Here is a 23,121-nt window from a genome sequence, read left to right as displayed (position 1 = left end):
ACAATAAAATAAGAAAGACTAGAGATCTCTTCAGGAAAATTAGAGATACCAAGGGAACATTTCATGAAAAGATGGGCTCAATAAAGGACAGAAATGGTATGGGTCTAACAGAAGCAGAAGATATTAAGAAGAGGTGGCAAGAATACACAGAAGAACTATACAAAAAAAGATCTTCATGACCCAGATAGTCACGATGGTGTGATCACTCACCTAGAGCCAGACATCCTGGAATGCGAAGTCAAGTGGGCCTTAGGAAGCATCATGAACAAAGGTAGTGGAGGTGATGGAATTCCAGTTGAGCTATTTCAAATCCTAAAAGATGATGCTGTGAAAGTGCTGCACTTAATATGTCAGCAAATTTGGAAAACTCAGCAGTGGCCACAGGACTGGAAATGGTCAGTTTTCATTCCAATCCCAAAGAAAGGCAATGCCAAAGAATGCTCAAACTACCACACAATTGCACTCATCTCACTAGCTAGTAAAGTGATGCTCAAAATCCTCCAAGCCAGGCATCAGCAATATGTGAACTGTGAACTTCCAGGTGTACAAGCTCATTTTAGAAAAGGCAGAGGAACCAGAGATCAAATTGCCAACATCTGCTGGATCATCAAAAAAGCAAGAGAGTTCCAGAAAAACATCTATTCTGCTTTATTGACTGTGCGAAAGCCTTTGACTGTGTGGATCACAATAAACTGTGGAAAATTCTGAAAGAGATGGGAATCCCAGACCACCTGACCTGCCTCTTGAGAAACCTATATGAAGGTCAGGAAGCAACAGTTAGAACTGGACATGGAACAACAGACTGGTTCCAAATAGGAAAAGGAGTATGTCAATGCTGTATATTATCACCCTGCTTATTTAACTTCTATGCAGAGTACATCATGAGAAACACAGGGCTGGAAGAAGCACAAGCTGGAATCAAGATTGCCGGGAGAAATATCAATAACCTCAGATATGCAGATGATGCCACCCTTATGGCAGAAAGTGAAGAAGAACGAAAGAGCCTCTTGATGAAAGTGAAAGAGTGAAAAAGTTGGCTTAAAGCTCAACATTCAGAAAATGAAGATCATGGCATCTGGTCCCATCACTTCATGGCAAATAGATGGGGAAACAGTGGCTGACTTTATTTTGGGGGGCTCCAAAATCACTGCAGATGGTGACTGCAGCCATGAAATTAAAAGATGCTTACTCCTTGGAAGGAAAGTTATGACCAACCTAGACAGCATATTAAAAAGCAGAGACATTACTTTGCCAACAAAGGTCCATCTAGTCAAGGCTATGGTTTTTCCACTAGTCATGTATGGATGTGAGAGTTTGACTTTATAAGAAAGTTGAGTGGCGAAGAATTGATGCTTTTGAATTGTGGTGTTGGAGAAGACTCTTGAGGGTCCCTTGGACTGCAAGGAGATCCAACCAGACCATCCTAAAGGAGATCAGTCCTGAATATTCATTGGAAGGACTGATGTTGAAGCTGAAACTCCAATACTTTGGCCACCTGATGTGAAGAGTTGACTCATTTGAAAAGATCCTGGGCAGGAGCAGAAGGGGATGACAGAGGATAAGATGGTTGGATGGCATCACCGACTCAATGGACATGGGTTTGGGTGGATTTCGGGAGTTGGTGATGGACAGGGAGGCCTGGTGTGCTGCAGTTCATGGTGTCGCAAAGAGTTGGACACGACTGAGCAACTGAACTGAACTGTGCTTCAATGTTTGTATTTTTTCTTGATTTTTCTGTTCATTAATTCTCTCTTCATCTTCGTGTAATCTTGTTAAACTCACCTATTGAATTTTCTAGTTGGTTGTTGTGCTTTTCTGTTCTAAAATTCTCCACTTGACACTTTTAAAGTAAGTTTCAGTTTTCTGCTGAATTCTCCTTTTGTCTTCTGTTTTCATTAACACATTAAGAATATTTATTTAAAAATTTTATATCTGTACCTTCATTATTTGTCTACACTTGTGAGTCTAATTGTCCTGTCAGTTATTTCTCTTATTTTCAAGCTTTTTTTTTTTTTGGTCTTGAGTTTGGTTATTTTTTATTGAGTGATGGACACTGTATAAGAAAAATTTTCAAAAATAAAATCTCTTTCTTCAGAGATGATTTACATTTGCTCTGGTAGGTGACTGGAGCATTAAAAATCCTGGGTTGCCTTAAACCAGTTTCTGAGATGATGTGAAACTGACTTTTCATCATTGGAAATGTTAGTCTATTTCTAATTCACTTTTCTCCTGGTATGTAAGTCCTCTTGGCTTCCAACAGGAAACACTGGGGATTTACCAGGATGCCCTCATTCATGGCAGTCCTGGTCTACAAATTCTGTGCCTCCTCACAAAGAAACTGTCAAAAATTCTGCTCAAAAATTCAACTTGTTGGGACTTCCCTGATGGTCCACTGATTAAGAATCTGTGCTTCCACTTCAGGAGGCACAGGTTTGATTCCTGGTCAGGGAACTAGGATACCACATGCCATGGAATGCAGCAAAAGAAAAAAAAAATCATCATCTTGTTGAGTTTTCAAGTCACCATACTTCCCACCACGTCTACCACTAACCAGAAAAGTGAATAAGATACCAATGTTGAGTTCACCTTTTTATTTTTTGAATTGTGTCCAGAACATTGAACACTTGTGACATCAACAATCTAGATTTCTCTTATTTATATGGAACAGCCATCTATTTTCTGCTTCCCTAAAAGTGCTTCAACTTTTTCAGCTTTAATTCTAGTTACCATTTACTTTTTTATTGTCATAAGATACACGTATCTTATGGTTACCATCTTAACCATTTTAAGCATACAGTTCAGTGGTATTATATATGTTCATCCTTGGAGAGCAAGGAGATCAAACCTGTCAATCCTAAAGGAAATCAACCCTGAATATTCATTGGAAGGTCTGATGCTGAAGCTCCAATACTTTGGCCACCTGATATCACTCACTGGAAAAGACTTTGATGCTGGGGAAGACAGAGGGTAAGAGGAGAAGAGGGTAACAGAGGATGAGGTGGTTGGATGGCATCACCGACTCAATGGACATGAGTTTGAGCAGACTCCGGGAGATAGTAAAGTACAGGGAAGCCTGGCGTGCTGCAGTCCATGGGGTGACAAAGAGTCAGACACAACTTAGCGACTGAATAACAATGTTGTACTGTCACCACCACTCCTCTTCATAACTCTTTTCTTCTTGTAAAATTGAAACTCGATACCCATTAAACAATAACCACCCATTCCTCCACCTCTAGCCCCAGGTAACCACAATTCTATTATGTAGAATTTGTCCTTCTTTATGACTTTTAACTACTCCAAGTATCTCTATGATTTTAACTGCTCCAAACACCTTCTATAAAGTGAAGTCATTCAGTATTTGCTGTTTTGTGACTGACTTACTTCACTTAGCATAATGTCCTGAAGTTTCATCTATATTGTGGCGTAAGTCAGAATTACCTTCTGTTTTAAGGCTAAATAATATTCCACAATGTATATACCACATTTTGTTTATTCATTTGTCCACTGATGGACACATGGGTGCTTTGATATTTTAGCTGTTTGAAAAATGCTGCTATGAACATATGTAAACAAATATTCTTCAAGACTCTGGGATGGAACTGCCACATCATAATTCCATCTTTAATTTTTTCTTATACAGCAGCTATATCACCTTACATTCCCACCAACAGGATACAACAGTTCCAGTTTCTCCACATTCTCATCTCCATTTGTTATTTTACATTTAAAAAAATAGTATCCATCCAAATAGATGTGAGGTGGTATCTCACTGTAATTTTGACTTGCATTTCCTTAATAACCAGAATGTTGAACATTTTTACCTCTACTTATCGGTCATTTACATATCTCCTTTGGACAAATGTCTATTCAAGTCCTTTGTTCATTTTAAATTGGGTTTTGTTGTTGAGATTTAAAAGCTTCTATGTGTTCTGGATATTAATTTCTTACCAGATATATGATTTCAAATATCTTTTCCCATTCCATGGATTGCCTTTTTGCTCTGTCAACAGTGTCTTTTGACACATAAAAATTTTAAATTTTCATGCAGTCCAATTTGTCTTTTTTCTTTGTTGCCTGTGCCTTCAGTGTCATATCCAAGGAATCATTGCCAAATCCAATGTTGTACAATTTTTGACCTCTTTTCCTCAAAGAGTTTTAGAACTCTGATCCACTTTATTTTTTATATGGTGTTGGATATGGGTACAATTTCACACATATGCATGTAGATATCTGGTTTTCTCCATACCAGTTGTAGAAAGCACTGCCCTTTCCCCCAGTGAGTGGTCTTGGCATTCTAGAAAAAAATAATTTGAATACATATGTAAGGGTTTATTTCTGAGCTCTCTTTTCTATTCCATTGGTCTTAATGCCAGTACCATACTATTTTGATTACTGTAATGTTGTAGTAAGTTCTGAAACTACAAAGTGTAGGCCTTTCAGCTTTATTTTTCTTTTTCAAGATTTTTTTTTTGATATTCAGGGTTTCTGAGATTCCATATGAAATTTAGGTTAGACTTTTCTATTTCTGCAAAAAAATGTCATCAGGATTTTGATAGGGATTGCACTGAATCTATAGATTATTTTGGATAGTACTGACATCTTGCTAAGTCTTTTGATATATTGACAAAGTATATTTCTATTTGTTCATATTTTCTTTAGTTATTTTTGGCAATGCTCTGTAGTTTTCCTTGTATGAGTCTGTCACTTTCTTAGTTAAATTTGTTCCTAAGTATTTTATCCTTTTTGATGCTATTGTAAATGGATTTTCAGGGATAATTTTCTTTTAGGATTGTTCATTGTTAGCAACTGATTTTTGTCTTCAATTTTGTAGCCTGCTACCTTGCCGAATTAATTTAACACTGTTATAACAGTATTTGGGGGACTTTCCACATGGCACTAACGGTAAAGAACTCCTGCCAATGAAGGAGAATAAGAGACTAGGGTTTGAACCCTGGGTTGGGAAGATCCCCTGGAGCTGGGCATGGCAACCCACTCCAGTATTCTCACCTGGAGAATTACATGGATAGAGGAGCTTGGTGGGCTACAGTTCACAGGGTCACAAAAAGTCAGACACGACTGAGGCGACTAAGCATGCATACATGCATAACAGTATATTGTTGCTTGTTCAGTCGCTCAGTCGTGTCTGACTTTTTGTGACTCCGTGGACTGCAGCATGCCAGGCTTCCCTGTATTTCACTATCTCCCAGAGCTTGCTCAAACTCATATCCATTGAGTTGGTGATGCCATCCAACCATCTCATCCTCTGGCATCTCCTTTTCCTCCTGCCTTCAATTTTCCCAGCATCAGGGTCTTTTCTAATAAGTCAGCTCTTCACATCAGGTGGCCAAAGTATTGGAGCTCCAGCTTCAGCATCAGTCCTTCCAATGAATACTCAGGACTGATCTCCTTTAGGATGGACTGGTTGGATCTCCTTGCAGTCCAAGGGACTCTCAAGAGTCTTCTCCAACACCACAGTTTAAAAGCATCAATTCTTCACCACTCAGCTTTCTTTATGGTCCAACTCTCACATCCATACATGACCACTGGAAAAACCATAGCCTTGACTTTGTTGACTAGTAATGTCTCTGCTTTTTAAGACACTGTCTAGGTTTGTCATGAGTGAGTGAAGTCGCTCAGTCATGCTGACTCTGCGACCCCATGGACTGTAGCCCTCCAGGCTCCTCTGTCCATGGGATTCTCCAGGCAAGAATACTGGAGTGGGTTGCCATTTCCTTATTCAGGGGATCTTCCCAACCCAGGGATCGAACCCAGGTCTCCCGCATTGCAGGCAGATGCTTTACCCTCTGAGCTACCAGGGAATCCCTGCTGCTGCTAAGTCGCTTCAGTCGTGTCCGACTCTGTATGACCCCATAGACAGCAGCCCACCAGGCTCTGCTGCCCATGGCATTCTCCAGGCAAGAACACTGGAGTGGGTTGCCATTTCCTTCTCCAATGCATGAAAGTGAAACGTGAAAGTGAAGTAGCTCAGTTCGTGTCCGACTCTTCACAACCCCATGGACAGCAGCCCACCAGGCTCCTCCGTCCATGAGATTTGCCAGGCAAGAGTACTGGAGTGGGGTGCCTGGTTTGTCATAACAGTGTGTTAATGGAACCAAAAGAAACTCTGGTGCTGATATTTTTCCTGCCTCCAGAGGGAGCTCATCAGCCAAAATAAAATGCCATGGAAAATACTTTTAGAAGGCATGCTTTGAAAGGTTTCTTTTCTTCATGTGATTTGGTTGTGAAAAGGAAAGGGGTTCCCTCATAAAAATTCTTAGAGCTTAACACTTAAAATTTTGGAAATAAAATTTCCTCACCTACTTTTCACTTACTTATCCTCTCCTTCCCCTGCCAAAATTGTATTGGTTTGGGATCTATTTATTAAAATATTAAAATGCAATACCTGATTTGTTTGTAGGATAGTTGACTGTCATTAGGAAATATAGTCTTTTTAAGCCAATAAAATCTTTGCATAAGTAGTGGATACAGCCGAAAAGTGTATTGAGTTAGGAGGCAGAAACTACAATGCCAAATTCCCTTCAAGTGAGGGTCTTTTCCAGTTTCAGCACCTATTAAAATCAACATCAGAGGGAACTAAGCTTCCAGACCAGAAGATCACTGCAGGACAAAAGGGTAAACTGAATTTTGCTCAAGTAAGAAAAACCAGTAGTTCATAGAAAAAGAAACAGCAGGAGGAAACGATTCTGAACATATGCAAAGATGCTCAATTCACACATTAAAAAAAATAAAAGGTTAACTAGTAATGACAGGTCCTCCAAGTTGGTAAAAGTGAAGAGACACAGGCAGTATTATATGTTGTTGGTCAGAATGTAAATTGGCAAAATCTGTTTGAGTAACAATTTGATAAAATCTATCAAAATAAAAAATGCACAAACCCCTTGATCCAGCAACTCTACTCTGGGAATTTTTTCTTCAGAAATATTCCCAGAAGTCAGCATCCATTCGACATTAAAATCAGGTTAGGTAAGCATAGGAAGATTATAGGCCAATCTGGCTTGTGAACCCACATGCAAATATTAACAAGTTGAATCCAATGATCATTTCAAATAATACTTAAATAAGTAAAATTTACCTTATGAATGCAAGTATATTTATCATTTTCTTAACTATAGACAATATAAGCTGATTCATATTTATTTAAGCAGAAAATAAAAGTACTGAAACAATATTTATTTGCTCACCAGATTTTCAAGAAGCATGAAGAGTAGTCTCACAAACAAACAGCAGGTAATTCCCTGGCAGTCCAGTGGTTAGGACTCCATGCTCTCATTGCTGAGAGCTGGGGTTTGATTCTGGTTGGAGAAATAAAACCCCACTGTGTGGCCAAAAAAAGAAAAAGAGAGAGACAGAAACAAATAGACCAAAGAAAAGCTACATATCCAGTACCAGAGAAACACCATAGCCTAGAACTAGCCTGATGAAGATTCCACCATAGGCACAAAGGATGCTCTCTTCGTTCTCCACATCCCAAGCTGCAAGTTGAAAAATCCTAGTGGGTTTGACTGGCCAAACCTGTCGTATGTTTGCCCAGCAGCCAGGGAAGCTGGAAAAGCAAGAAATTGGCATTTACATCTCTATAATTAGAGGCAAGCTGTCTTCCACCAAGACAGATAACACAGGTAGTCTCCAAACACAGGGCTCAGATGCCAGGTAGCCTTAAATATGGCCAAGGCCCACCACTGTGAGGAAACTGCCAGAGTGGAAAAAAAAAATCTATTGATGTAATTCACAATGTTAACAGATATAAGAAGGAAACCATTTAATTCTCTCTATAGTTGTAAAAAGAAAAACATTTAATAAAATAAATTCTTCATTAAAAAGATTAGCAAACAACCTAGCTTAAAAATGGGCCAAAAACCTTACCAGACACCTCACCAAAGAAGATATACAAACAGCAAATAAGCACATGAAAACATGCATCACACCATACATCATCAGAAACATGCAAATTAAAAAATAATGAGAAACCACTACACACATACCAGAATTGCCAAAATCCAGAACATTGGTAACACCAAATGTTAGCGGGAATATGGAGCAACAGGAACTCTCATTCATTGCTAGTGACTGGGAATACAAACTGTTACAGCCAACTTGAAAGACGGTTCAGTGGTCTCTTACAAAAATAAGCACACTCTTCCCATATGATCCAGCAAACTTGTTCCTTGATATATATCCGAAGGAGTTGGAAACTTATGTTCCCACAAAAATCTGCACACAGATGATTACAGCATATTTATTCATAATTGCCAAAACTTGGAAGCAATCAAGATGTAGGTGAATAAATAGATAAACTGTGACTCACCTAGATAATGGAATATTAACCAATGTTAAAAAAAAAAGACAGCTATCAAGCCATGAAAAGACACAGTGGCTCAATAAATGCACATTACCATGTGAAAGATGCCGATCTGAAAAGGCCACACACTATGATTCCAACTATATGACATTCTAGAAATGCCAAAACTATGGAAATGGCGAAAAGATCAGTCGTTGCCTGGGGTTGGAGGAGAGAGGGACAAATATGTGAAGCACACAGGACTTTTAGGGCAGTAAAAATACTCTGTATGATACTATAATGGTGGATACATGTCATTCATTTCACATTTACCTGTATCCCTGGAATGGACAAGAAGAAGGAAAGTGAAAAGTAAAAATTGCTCAGTCGTGTCCAACTCTTTGCGACCCCATGAACTATGCAGTCCATGGAATTCTCTAGGCCAGAATACTGGAGTAGGTAGCCATACCCTTCTCCAGGGGAATCATCCCAACCCAGGAATCAAACCCAGGTCTCCCACATTGCAGACAGATTCTTTACCAGCTGAGCCACCAGGGAAGACCACAAGAAGAAGAGTGAACTCTAATGTAAACTATAAATTTTGGGTGTCAATGTAGGTTCAACAGTTGTAATGAATGTAGCACTTTGGTGAACAATGTTGACAGTGGAGGAGGTTGTACATGTGTAGGTCCAGGAAGTAAATGGGAATTCCCTGAACCTTCTGCTCAATTTTGCTGTGAACCTAAAACTGCTCTAGAAAATAAAATATTTTCAGAGAAAGACAAATACTGTATGATCTCACTTATAAGTGGAATCCTTACTAAAAAAAAAAAAAGAAACACACCAAAAAACTCATTGAAAAAGAGATCAGACTTGTGGTTACCAGAGGCAGAGAGGGGGGAGGAGGAATTGGAGGAAGGTAATCAAAAGGTACAAACTTCACTTATACGATGATTAAGTACTAGAGATGTGGTATACAACATGATGACTACAGCTATCACTGTATGATATATAATAAAGTTGTTAAGAGAATAAATCCTAAGAGTTCTCATCACAAGGAAAAAAATTCTTTTTATTTTATCTATATGAGAGGATGGATGTTAGCTGTGGTAATCATTTCACAATATATGTAAATCAAACCATCATGCAATATGCCTTAAACTTTTACACTGATGTATAAATTATTTCTCAATAAAACTGGAAATAATAAAGTATAATCTTAAAAAATAAAGCCTAAAACCATGAGCATATTAGAATAGGAAGAAACATAATTAATTTGAAAAGTTTAGCTAAGAGAAACCTCCCACCAATACTCTTATTAGTGGTAAAGCATAAAAAGTATTAAAGTCAGAGAGAAAAGTGGTATCGCTCCCCTCAAATCCTTTTCAACACTGTATTGGAGTTCTTGAGTAACAACAACAATAAACTCAAATTATTAAAACCAAGAGCAAGTAGGGACCTTATAAAATGAAAAAGAATCAGAAGAGAATACTATGAATAATTGTATGCCAACAAATAAAATAACCTAAGGCAATGGCAACCCAGTCCAGTACTCATGCCTGGAAAATCCCATGGACAGAGGAGCCTGGTGGGCTGCAGTCAATGGGGTCACGAAGAATCGGACACGATTGAGCGACTTTACTTTCACTTTTCACTTTCATGCATTGGAGAAGGAAATGGCAACCCACTCCAGTGGTCTTACCTGGAGAATCCCAGGGACGGTGGAGCCTGGTGGGCTGCCATCTATGGGGTCGCAGAGAGTCAGACACGATTGAAGCGAGTTAGCAGCAGCAGCAGCAGCAGAACACATGCCTAGAAATACAAACTACCCAAAGTGACTGAAAAAGGTCTGAACAGACCTATAACAAGCAAAGAAATGAGTAAGTAATCCAAAACTTCCAATAAAGAAAGTCCAGGGCTGGTTGACTTCATTGGTGAATTTATAAAACATGAAAGAACTGACACAAATTCTTCTAACATTCTTTCCACAAAAAGAAGAAAAGGAAACTCTTTCTAACTCATTCTTTGAGGTCAGCATTACCATGACACCAAAGCCAGACAAAGACACTATAATAAAACAAAAGACTAATACCAGTTATGAGTACAGATGTAAAAATCTTCAGCAAAATACTTGGAAATCAAAGCTAAAAGCATACTGATAGGGTTACACATCATGACCTAACAGGATTAACACCAAGAATTCAAGGCAGGTTCAATATACCAAGACCAATGTAGTAATATACCATATTAATAGAATAAAGGGGCAAAAGTCATAGGATTATCTCAACTGATACAGAAAAAGAATTTTACAAAATCTAACATCTTTTTGTGATTAAAAAGAAAACCATTCAATAAACTAGGAATAGAAGGGAACTTCTCAAACTAATCAAGGGCAGCTATGAAAAAACTACAGTTAATATTATCATACTTAATGGTAAAAGGCTGAAAGTTTTTTCTCTAAGATGAGGAATAAAACAAAGATACCTTCTCTCACCACTGCTACTCAACACTGTACTGAAAGTTTTCAGCTCAGTTCAGTTGCTCAGTCGTGTCCGACTCTTTGCCACCCTATGAACCGCAGCACACCAGGCCTCCCTGTCCATCACCAACTCCTGGAGTCTACCCAAACCCATGTCCATTGAGTCAGTGATGCCATCCAACCATCTCATCTTCTGTCATCCCCTTTTCCTCCTGCCCTCAATCTTTCCCAGCATCAGGGTCTTTTCAAATAAGTCAGCTCTTTCACATCAGGTGGCCAAAGTATTGGAGTTTCAGTTTCAACATCAGTCCTTCCAATGTACACCCAGGACTGATCTCCTTTAGGATGGACTGGTTGGATCTCCTTGCAATCCAAGGGACTCTCAAGAGTCTTCTCCAACACCACAGTTCAAAAGCATCAATTCTTCGCCACTCAGCTTTCTTTATAGTCCAACTCTCACATCCATACATGACCACTGGAAAAACCATAGCCTTGACTAGACAGACGGATCTTTGTTGACAAAGTAATGTCTCTGCTTTTTAATATGCTGTCTAGGTTAGTTATAACGTTCCTTCCAAGGAGTAAGCATCTTTTAATTTCACGGCTGCATTCACCATCTGCAGTGATTTTGGAGCCCCCCAAAATAAAGTCAGCCACTGTTTCCACTGCTTCCCCATCTATTTCCCATGAAGGGATGGGACCGGATGCCACAATCTTTGTTTTCTGAATGTTGAGCTTTAAAGTTTTAGTCACGGCAATTAAGCAAGAAAGGCAACTAAAATTCATCCAGAGTGGAAAGGAACAAATTAAACTATCTCTGTTTCCAGATTACATGATCTTACATAGAGAAAATCCTAAAAAATCCACCAAATGCTCATAATAGTACTATTCACAATCACCAAAGAGTGAAAACAATTCAAATCCCTGTTAACTTATGAATATATAAACAAAATGTATCTATACAATGGGATATTATTTACCATAAAAAAGAATGAAGTACTGATACATTCTACATGGAACCCTGAAAACATGCTAAGTGAAAGAACCCCAGACGCAAAAGGCCATATAGTATATGATTTTATTTATATGAAATGTCCATGGTAGGCAAATCCATAGAGAGTATAAGCAGATTACTGGTTGCTAGAGTGTGGTGTGAAGGAAAGATAATGGCAAGTAACTTACTTAATGGGTACAGGGTTTCTTTTGGGGACTATGAAATTAGAATTAAAATGATAAAATTAGAAACTGGACTTAGACAGTAGTGATGGTTGCATGGGGCTTCCCTGGTAGCTCAGTTGGTGAAGAATCCACCTGTAAGGTAGGAGACCCCGGTTCAGTTCCTGGGTTGGGAAGATCCACTGGAGAAGGGATAGGCTACCCAATCCAGTATTCTTGGGTTGTATATAACACTGAGAATGCACTAAAAGCAACTGAATCATAAACTTTAAAATGGTTAAAATGGTCAATTTATGTTATAAGATTTTTACCTCAATTACTTTAAAAAGATATACAGAAACACATAAAGCAGTTTTCTATTTCTTAAGGTACATGGATGTTCTGTGTCCATAAATGCATAGCTAATTGTCCAAGATACTCTCCAAACTAGGAGCACTAATAAATAATATAAGGCAGAAATTTATTTTTAAATGTATGAATTAAAAATAAATTACTTAAACTATCATGGAAAAGAATCTGAGAGTCCATATATATGTATGGATAAAACTCAATTTGCTGTATACCAAAAACTAACAGAGCATTGTACATCAACTATACTTCAATAAAAAATTATTCTTAATACCAAATTTTAAGTCTGTGCATGGCATAAGGTCTGAAACACTATCGCTGGGAGTAAATTTAAAGGAAATTCACTTTCTGCCTTATATGTCTGCATTTTTCTGTATTTTAGAAACAGACATACTGTGTTTATAATCCAGGGGAGAAGAGAAGGCAGAATCTGGAGAAGGGAGCAGTGAGGAAATAGAGACCAAGGAATGTGGTCTGTGAACACTTTGTAGGATAGGACCCTTTCAGGGGGGTGCATCTTCCTGGCTTTGGCCTCATACCCTGCCACTTTGTGAATAACTACAAAAGCGTGAATGTAAAAGGGGCTGACAGGTTTTTCCAGAGACTTCTAAGGAGATAAAGCCAGGACATTCTGGCAATAAACAGCCAGGCCAGAGTTGGGTAGGGGAGAGAGCCACAAGGAACAGTGAGATCTAGTGTTCTGACCATGGCAATCTGACCTGCATAGACTGAGCCTGAGTGTTGGCCACAACCACAGCCCCTTTATAAGTGATCCCTTCAGAATCCAGTATATTGGACTGGAAGTAGATGCCTGACATCAGGACCGATGGTTCAATGCAGTGAAGCAGGCCTTTGAATGACCGATACCAGCGTTCCACTCACTCAGACTGACAGACATTAATGGAGGCAACAGGGTCCACTCTTGAGGACTTTTCAGTTCAGTTCAGTTCAGTTCAGTCACTCAGTTGTGTCCGACTCTTTGCAACCCCATGAATCGCAGCACGCCAGGCCTCCCTGTCCATCACCAACTCCCAGAGTTCACTCAAACTCACGTCCATCGAGTCGGTGATGCCATCCAGCCATCTCATCCTCTGTCGTCCCCTTCTCCTCCTGACCCCAATCCCTCCCAGCATCAGAGTCTTTTCCAGTGAGTCAACTCTTCTCATGAGGTGGCCAAAGTATTGGAGTTTCAGCTTTAGCATCATTCCTTCCAAAGAACACCCAGGACTGATCTCCTTTAGAATGGACTGGTTGGATCTCCTTGCAGTCCAAGGGACTCTCAAGAGTCTTCTCCAACACCACAATTCAAAAGCATCAATTCTTTGGCACTCAGCTATCTTCACAGTCCGACTCTCACATCCATATATGACCACAGGAAAAACCATAGCCTTGACTAGACGGACCTTTGTTGACAAAGTAATGTCTCTGCTTTTGACTATGCTATCTAGGTTGGTCATAACTTTTCTTCCAAGGACTAAGTGTCTTTTAATTTCATGGCTGCAATCACCATCTGCAGTGATTTTGGAGCCCCCCAAAATAAAGTCAGCTACTGTTTCCACTGTTTCCCCATCTATTTCCCATGAAGTGATGGGACCGGATGCCATGATCTTCGTTTTCTGAATGTTGAGCTTTAAGCCAACTTTTTCACTCTCCTCTTTCACTTTCATCAAGAGGCTTTTGTGTTCCTCTTCACTTTCTGCCATAAGGGTGGTGTTATCTGCATATCTGAGGTTATTGATATTTCTCCCGGCAATGTTGATTCCAGCTTGTGTTTCTTCCAGTCCAGCGTTTTTCATGATGTACTCTGCATATAAGTTAAATAAGCAGGGTGACAATAGACATCCTTGACGTACTCCTTTTCCTGTTTGGAACCAGTCTGTTGTTCCATGTCCAGTTCCAACTGTTGCTTCCTGACCTGCATATAGGTTTCTCAAGAGGCAGGTCAGGTGGTCTGGTATTCCCATCTCTTTCAGAATTGTCCACAGTTTAGTGTGATCCACACAGTCAAAGGCTTTGGCATAGTCAATAAAGCAGAAATAGATGTTTTTCTGGAACTCTCTTGCTTTTTCCATGATCCAGCGGATGTTGGCAATTTGATCTCTGGTTCCTCTGCCTTTTCTAAAACCAGCTTGAACATCTGGAATTTCACAGTTCACGTATTGCTGAAGCCTGGCTTGGAGAATTTTGGGCATTACTTTACTAGCTAATATGACCTAAAGAAGTCGCTTGCTTGAAAATAGGGCCGGAATCTGTAAGACACGCGGATGGACAGTGCCATGGCAATTAGTATAAGTGATGGTACGAGGCCTCAAATACACATAAACAGAAGCCACAGTAGTGTGGCTTGTGCAGAAAAATGAGGAATATCATGCATGTTAAAACTAGAGCCAGAATGGCCTTTCAAATCCCAAAGGATGCACAGCAGCTCTGCGTCATCTGTTTCTGCAGTTTCAGTTCTAACTCTGAATTCTAGAAACTCATGTGAGCTCCCATGAGCCCTGGCCACACAGTTGCATTCTTAAAGCACAGCAGGGCAGACCCAGGTTTTGTGGGAACTAAAGTTTATATACATTGGAAGGCCTACTTTAAGAAAAAGAATACAAAATTATAGACTTAAAATCAGGCGTGACTATTTAGGACAAGTCAAGACAACAAATGACACATATAAAAGAGGTGGCAGAGATCACAAATGTAACAACGTATATTTTAGTTACATGTCCTACCTCTGTGGTATTTTCACTCCATTTTTTGCTGCATAATCTTTTATTACTTCTTTATATGATGATTTTTCATATGATTTTCTATAGAAACGTTATTGACTTTCCAGATGCATAAAACAGGATTTCTCATGCCCGCATGTACACCATTCATAGAGTTCTGGTTGGTTCCCTGTAATCACTGTTCAGTTCAGTCCCTCAGTTGTGTCTGATTCTTTGAGACCCATGGACTGCAGCACACCCGGCCTCCCTGTCCATCACCAACTCCCAGAATTTACTCAAACCCACTTCCACTGAGACAGTGATGCCACCCAACCATTTCATCCTCTGTCGTCCCCTTCTCCTCCCCACTTCAATCTTTCCCTGCATCAGGGTCTTTTCAAATGAGTCAGTTCTTCATATCAGGTGGCCAAAGTATTGGAGTTTCAGCTTCAGCAACAGTCCTTTCAATGAATATTCAGGACTGACTCCCTTCAGGAAGGACTGGTTGGATCTCTGTGCTGTCCAAAGGACTCTCAAGAGTCTTCTTCAACACCACAGTTCAAAAGCATCGATTCTGGAATTCTGATAAACTCTATTTTACAAAATTTATACCAAAACAGAAAAAAAAAAGCTTGGAATATTTATAGCCATCTCACTGCATTGTCAAATATTATATTTCTGACAAGACAGAACTTCAATTTTAATCAGGCATCAATGAAAACAGAATCTATTACTTTGGATTTTACGTGTCTAGAAACACTAACAATTTTCTAGGGACCAGTTTTTGTCTTTGAACTTTTCAAACCTTGCTTTCCCTCCACTGTACCTACACTTCTGGTGCCAGGCACTGCAGGGAGTGTCCCCATCGCCATAGCTGCACTTCTGTCCCATATCAAACCATGACACAGGTGAATGGATGTTGTAACTGGTAGGAAAACTCCTAGAAGTCATTGCTAGCAGAATGTCTAACAAGAATTTACCTATTCCTGGAGGTGACTGTGAACCACATAAATCTATCACATTAACCCATACTAAGTATATCCCAACTCAGCTTCCCCTTAGTCACATTCCAAAAGAAACTGCAGCCATTCCATGGCACCTGACAAGAAAAGGCTGACAAAGGGGGTCAGAGAAGGGGAGACAGAAGCCCTCTCCAACTGCAGATAAAATATCTTGCTTCCACAAATTTAACAAAACACATACTAGCCCATGAACACGCTGCGCATGTCCCTCCCAAAGACCCTGACACTTAGGTTTCCAGAAACCCACACTGGTGACGAGTGTGTGTGTAATCCCTTACTTGAAGGAAAGCTGAATGAATCTCTCCACTGACACCAGCAGGACTAGAAATAAGTGGCTGGAAAGTGTAGAAAGAGCAAGGCTTAAGACACAGCTCAGTCTGAGAAATGAACTGGAAGCAAGAAATAATGACAGTCCCCCTAAAGTTACGAGTATCAGTAAATAAGGTGGCTGGTCAATCCATAAGAAGATACAAACAAAAGAAGAGGAGAAAGAGATGTGGGTGAAATGTGGGTGAACAGGACCTAATGAGGGGAGACTTGTGTGCAGGTGGGCGGAGTCTAGTGATGGGGTGTCTAACAGTTGAGGGCGGGGCTACAGACTAGCGTGGCCTAACTGATAGATGAGTGGACTCTAAAGACCAGGGCCATGGACACACAAAATGTGAGTGAGGCTCATACAGAAGGGATCTGTCCAGAGGATAATGAGCAGTGTCTAAAGGTGAGTAGGGTTTGGAAATAAGATGGATGGGGCCCAGAAATAAGAGGCCAGGGCTATCTGGGCCATGCCCCCTTTCCTCCCAGCACCAGAGGTGGGGTTAGGAATGGGAGGGTACCCCACTGAGCATCTCCATGTTCTTCCTTCCCCCAATCAGTTAGAGAAGGCAGCCATAAAGATTCAGTCATGGTGGCGTGGCAACACGGTACGCCGGACGTTACTGCATGCAGCACTCAGGGCCTGGGTCATCCAGTGCTGGTGGAGGTCGATGCAGGCCAAGATGCTGGAGCAAAGACGGCGCCTGGCACTAAGACTCTACACCTGCCAGGAATGGGCAGTGGTGAAGGTGCAGGCACAGGTCCGCATGTGGCAGGCCCGCAGACGGTTTCTCCAGGCACGCCAAGCGGCCTGTGTCATCCAGTCTCACTGGCGCTGGCATGCCAGCCAGACCCGAGGCTTGATCCGGGGCCGCTATGAGGTCAGGGCCAGCCGGCTAGAGCTCGACATCGAAATCCTCATGACCTAGGGTGCTGGCAGAGCCAAGGAGACTGGATCTCTCTTCCAATAAAGACATTTACTGACCATGGTCTTGCCCTTTGGAAATCAGACCCACAGAAGAGGGATCAGCCCCTTATCTTCCTGCCTTCCACCCTCCAAAAAAATGATTTCCTGGCATAGTCTAAAGCCTGTCCCAGAACAACTCACACTAGGCCCTTGCTCCTAAAGTAAACCTGACCAATCTTGTACCCAAAAGAAAGCTCAGGGCTCAGGGCTGGCTCTGACACTTGAGCCAGCCTGATCCCAGCTCCCACCACAATTTGGGTAGGCACTGGGCTTTACTCTTCTGCAGCCCCTGACAAGCCGTTTCCGTTCAGATTAGGACTGGCTGCAGTCAGAACCAGCTGGGAAGGGCAGGATTCCACAGGCTTCTGATCGGCAGGGCCCTCAGGGCCAGCACAGAGCTTGGCAGTGAGCCAGGAGGACATGGTAACCCCAGCTGAGCAGCAGCAGGACAGGCGCTGTGCCTCAATGGGGGACAGCAAGCTAAAGCCAGCCCCTGGGGAAGACCAGGGCAGAAGCAGAGAGGCTGCAGCTGTGCCTGCTGCCTCCCTCCCCAGAGGCTAAGAGACATGGCTCCCTACCCCCCAAACCACCCTGTGCTGGCCACTTCCTGGGAGAACCAAACATGGAGTTGGTTTGGTGGAGAGAGAGCCTGAGGATTGGAGTGGATAAACAAGCAGAGGAAGAATAGGGGTGAGCAGGCAGGAGGGCTATCCCTCTGCCATCAGAGGTCATTAGCTTGGGGATACAGCTTCTAAACCTTATCACATCCTCAGAAGCAGCTGAGCTGGCCTTCCCTCAAGATTCTTTCTCTCCCCAACCCTCTCACAAACTACCACACCCTCTGCTGAGCCTGCCTTGCTTGGGTGCTGATGTGTCTATGCTTTGCTGAGGCTCTTATTATCTCTTGGCATTTATGTCTCAATCGTCTCTGAATATGCTCTCTCAGTCTCTGCTTTGTTAAACATGCCCGAGTCCGTCACTCTTACCCTATGTCAGGTGTGACACTTGTCTGAATGTGCATCTCAGGAGTCTGAGGTCCACGACCCTCCCCAGGATTTTGCAGGGGGTGGCCTTGCATAAGGGATGGGAGGACCAGCTGGGGAGGTGTACAGAAGCCAGAGGTTTCCTTGGGCCTCGCAGCTGGGTAAGGTTCTCCCTCACCCCAGGGCTCAGTGCGTGTGTGTGTGTTTGGGATTCAGGGCAGGGTGTCCCTAGAACAGCTGTGACAGACGTGAGGATTCAGGGTTCAGTTCGACACCCATCACCTCCAGTAGCAGCAAGTATTAATGATGCAGCTAGGTTCCTCACTCTTCTAACGGGCCCTTTTTAGGAGCTTCAACACAGCTTTCTCCTCCCTTACTGGCAGTGGTGAGTGGCAGGAAACTGGTTAGGTCTACAGACTGAACACGGCAGGAATTCTGCATGACTTAGCCTGTGAGGCATTCACCCCTGCAGTGAGAGGTGTTTCAAATCTATGCTAGCAAGAGTTTAACTCTCTGATTTACAGCCTACAATAGGCACTGGAATCCCCTAAGATACTGGAATGCCCTGATGCCTAGGCTCACCCAGATATTCTGCTTTATCTGGGCTGGGGAGTGGCCTGGGCACTGAAATTCAGTATGCATCCACAAGGTGCAAACTGATGAATTAAGTCCTTCCCAGCCCAGGTTACAGTCCCCTGCTCAGCTCGTGTGGTCCCATCTGCAGATGGTCATGTAGAATTCCCAGCTTTACACTCAGTGGGCTCAAGAAAATCAAGGTTTTCTGCTCTCTGATGAGCTAAGCATGCAAAGTAAAACAGGGATCTAGAGGCAGAGCTACCCTGGGTCAAAAACCTGTGGAAGCAGGAAGGTCCAGCACCTCCAGACAGCTGGGGTCTGAGACGGGGAAAGTGAGCTAGGCCTCTAGTCCCAGGTAGACAGTATCCCAGGAAGATGGCACCACACAGGTGTCAGTAATGGAGACTGTGGGGCAGTCCAAGAAGGCCAAGTTTCATCCAAAGTCTTCACCACCACTGCAAGAGTCCCTTCAAAGATCAGGGGTCTTGAGAAGCCAGGGATGGTCTAACCCTGTAGGTGCTGGGCATCAGAGAGCTCCAAGCAGAGGAATGAAGCACAGAACAGGAGTCAGGAGAGAAGCTCTTTTAGCAGCAAGGTCTGTGGCTAGCTGCCTGGATTAGTGGGACCATCCTTCCCTCCTTAGCAAGGATGAGACCACAGGTGGGACTTCTTACAGGCAGACCTCTCAGAACCTCATAGACCCTCTCTTCTCTTCTCCACATCACTGAGGACTGAGCTGCATAGGAACTCTTCCTGAGAATACACTGAAACAACAGAAGCGGGAATGGGAGGAGCATGATTGCAGCTAAGGGGCAGGTGTGGGCCGAAGAGCATTCTGGGGGACTTGGTGTCCCCGCACACGCTCCTTCCTCAGGTGACATGGTGGCCCCAAGAGATATGTGACCCAGGCCTGATCAACAAAGAAATCTACTGACCCTCAGACTGGTCTAGCCTCCTGGGCCTCTCAGAAGGTAGTTCAGTAAGTGAAAGCCCATCCCCTACCAGTCCCCTCCTGCCCGGGAAAAGGACCCCCACATTACAGCTAGTCTCCTTGCTCCACAATGCCCACTCCATGCTCTCCAGCCCCTCACCTGATGCATCACCAACCTCAGTCCCGATCCCATCACTCCAGGGTCTCCATCCTAAATTTTTGTCTTTCTCTGTCCCACATGCCAAACCCAAAGTGAGATGCCACAGCCACTGCCATGCATGCCCAGCAGCTTGAGTGGACCGACCCACATCCTCCTGACCACTCACACACATTCACACACATTACAGGAGGCCTGGTTCTGACCATATCCCCCCACTCCCATTTTGCCAGGTGGATGCTGCTTAGTCTTTAAAACTCAAGTTTGATGTAGAAGGGCTGGACTGAGTTGAGAAGAAAATTTGTTTTCTGGGCACTCCCAAGCTGGGCTTTCGTATAAACTATTCAGAACAAAGAACTTAGGATAGAGTATATCCCTAGAGAGGGTGATAGATGTTGACAGTGAAAGGAGGTGGAGCACAGGGAAAGTTCCAGCCATATAGGAAGAGACAAAAGTCCATTCAGAGCCCTGAGATAGAGGAGTGTGAAGGGGCTCAGGTACCACTGCAGCCTGCAGCTAGATCCTGCCCTCGGCCCCTCCTCTCAGGTTACTCCAGGAGACACAGGGGAACCTGGGGGAGGCTGTACGATTCAGAGGCAAAAGTAGTACATGCCAAAGAAGGGAGAGTTCCCTGGTGGCCTAGTGGTTAGGATGCTAGGCTTTTACTCCTGTGGTCCAGGTCCAGTCCCTGGCCAGGAAACTGAGATCCTGCTCGTAGTGCAGTACAGCCAAAAACAAAAAGCCAAGAAAAGTACTTAAGGAGTGGGTCTGAGGGTTGCCCTCCCTGAGCCCTGTATACTCCTTACGGGACTGAGAAGGAGCCAAGAGTCCCGGACCCCAAGATGGGAGAGGCAAGATATCACAAAGGGGCCTAGGACAGAGACAAGAAGCCACAGACTGTGGGGACCTTACCACCCAAGGCCAAGGCAGGGACCATGGGTATCAGAAGGTGAATTTAGGTCTGTGGGTGGAGGACACAGTACGATTATCTATTGGGGGTGGGCTGAAAACATGGTTTCCACAAGAGCAGGTAGAACCACCTGCAAGATCCAACCCTGGAGGGGAAAGTGGGAGGTATCAATGAAAGATATTCGGCTATGAATTGGTAATTGCTGTTGGAATGATAACTACTCTGTCTCATTCTGAGATGTGTTCGAACATTTCTACAATAAAAACATTAAAAAATTACTTTAGTATAAATAATAGAAGGATGAAAATTACTTAAATAACTTCCATAATAGTTAGGAATTGTATTGGGCTCTTAGAACAGAAACCTGAAAACCAGCAGCTTAAACAAAATAAAAGTTTGTTTTCTTCTCCCATAAATAAAGCCCAGGAATGGGAAGGCCAAGGTACAGCAGCTGCATAGTGTCAAGAGGCTCCACCTTCTCTGTTCCCACGCTGCACTCCTGGGAGGGACGAGTCCTCCTGGTCCAGGATGACTCCTAGAGTCCCAGCCATCATGTCTGCGCTTCAGGAGAGTCAGTGAAGAGCAAAGAGAGGAACACTTACGCCATTCATTTCATTTAAAGGCCTTTTGCAGAAGGCTCAGTCACCCAGCCTCCTCTGCTTATATTTCACTAGCTAGAACTGTTACCAGACCTTCCCTGCTACAAGGACACACTGTCGCCAAGTGTATCCAGAGAGGCTAGATTCTGCTCTGATGCAAACTTTCAAATCTCAATGGCTTAACTGAAATGTATTTCTCACTCACACAAATCTGCTGATCTCCAGGCAATTCTCCATGGTTGTCTCTCTGTGTGCTTGCTCAGCCTTCCAGGCTGCTCCAGGCTTACACCACCTCCACGTGGATATGAACTCCTGTGATTACACTCATCCAAGTAGGGGCAGGAAGGGCTGGAGATGAGTACTAGCCTTGCAGTCTTCCACTTAGAAGTGTCTTATTTCACTTCTGCTTCGTTTTATTGGCTCAACACCCATGCAGCTGTGTCTAACTTCAAGGAGAAGGATAATGCAATCTTCCAACATGCCTGAAAGGAGAAAAAATAAGAAGTTGGTCAAGAAATTAATGTGCCCCTCATCATGGTGCCATTTATGAGATAAACAAGAGAGTAGATGGGGTGGTGGTGACAACCAGCCTCAGGCACAGCTCCTAAAACATTATAGAAAAAATTGGAAGAAAAGATCTTGACCAATTCAACAGAATGGAAAAAATTAATAAGAAAGCAGGATAGAAAACCCAAAGATGGGAATAAGTCTGTATTAAGTAGAAATGGGTAAAGTTTATCCATTAATATTAACAAATTGCACATTAGGTTTTCAAATATAGCCAATCGTATGTTGCTTTATAATGGACACATCTAAAATAAAAAGCTGGACACTGAAATTAAAACAACAGAAAAAGATAAAGCAGAAAAGAACGTTTAGCTGTTTAAAAACACATTTACCCTTCTCTCTTCTAAGATCTAAGAAAAATGAAAAACTAATTAACTTCACACAAAAAACTCACAATTGTGAACAGAGTGAAACAAGGGCCATTAGAGGCTATAGGACCACAACTCTGGAAAAAGGAAAGAGGAAAGAGGTACCAGATGAAGCAGGAAGAAGGAAGCTGAAGAACAAATGCTCAGGGGGCAAAAGGATGAGGGACAAGAACTCAAACGCAGACATCTGACTCCAGGACGTGGGCCCATTCTCCCAAATGCTTCCTCCATGAGACTTGTGGCTCTGGTGTAAGAAAGTCCTAATAGGGACTTCCATGGCGGTCCAGTGGTTAGGGCTTTATGCTTCCACTGCAGGGGGCACAGGCTTAATCCCTGGTCAGGGGACTAAGATCCTGTAAGTGAGGTGCCAAAAAAAAAAAAAAAAGAAAAGAAATATTGATAGAATGAAAGAATACAGAGCTCACACTCCTACATTTAAAGGATAAAATGAGTATTGAGGGCAATGAGCAGTCTTGCCACCTGAAATTCTGCAAAACATCATAGTTGATCATTCCAAGTAATATAAACCATTCCAAGATAGAGAAAGAACAGAAAGTTACCCAACTGTCTTTATGACACTGGCATAGCATTGTTATCAAAACCAGACAAGTATTCTGAGGATCTAATGTACTAATATGGTGACTATGGTTGATAACACTGTTTTACACAATTGAAATTTGCTGAGAAAGTAGAACTTAAATGTTCTTACTACATATTAATATAGATAT

The 23,121-nt window shown here is 42.3% G+C and overlaps 1 protein-coding gene across 2 annotated transcripts; it reads left to right on the top strand.

Annotated features, from left to right (window-relative positions):
• The first annotated feature begins 16,669 nt into the window (after positions 1–16,669).
• On the top strand, positions 16,670–17,264 carry IQCF6 (IQ motif containing F6). 2 transcript variants are annotated; one of them, XM_040247094.1, is made up of 2 exons: positions 16,670–16,684; positions 16,896–17,264. In XM_040247094.1, the coding sequence occupies exons 1-2, from the start codon at positions 16,670–16,672 to the stop codon at positions 17,262–17,264; spliced, it is 384 nt and encodes a 127-aa protein (XP_040103028.1). The 2 variants fall into 2 exon arrangements, with proteins under 2 accessions (XP_040103028.1, XP_040103027.1); XM_040247093.1 differs by lacking the exon at positions 16,670–16,684 and adding an exon at positions 16,768–16,785 and having other exon boundaries at positions 16,890–17,264.
• Positions 17,265–23,121: the final 5,857 nt, after the last annotated feature.

Source organism: Oryx dammah, unplaced genomic scaffold (assembly GCF_014754425.2).
Source record: "Oryx dammah isolate SB20612 unplaced genomic scaffold, SCBI_Odam_1.1 HiC_scaffold_9, whole genome shotgun sequence".
NCBI classification, from domain to species: domain Eukaryota; kingdom Metazoa; phylum Chordata; class Mammalia; order Artiodactyla; family Bovidae; genus Oryx; species Oryx dammah.
Note: the sequence above shows the minus strand (reverse complement) of the source record. Positions and strands in the feature narration are given on the sequence as shown.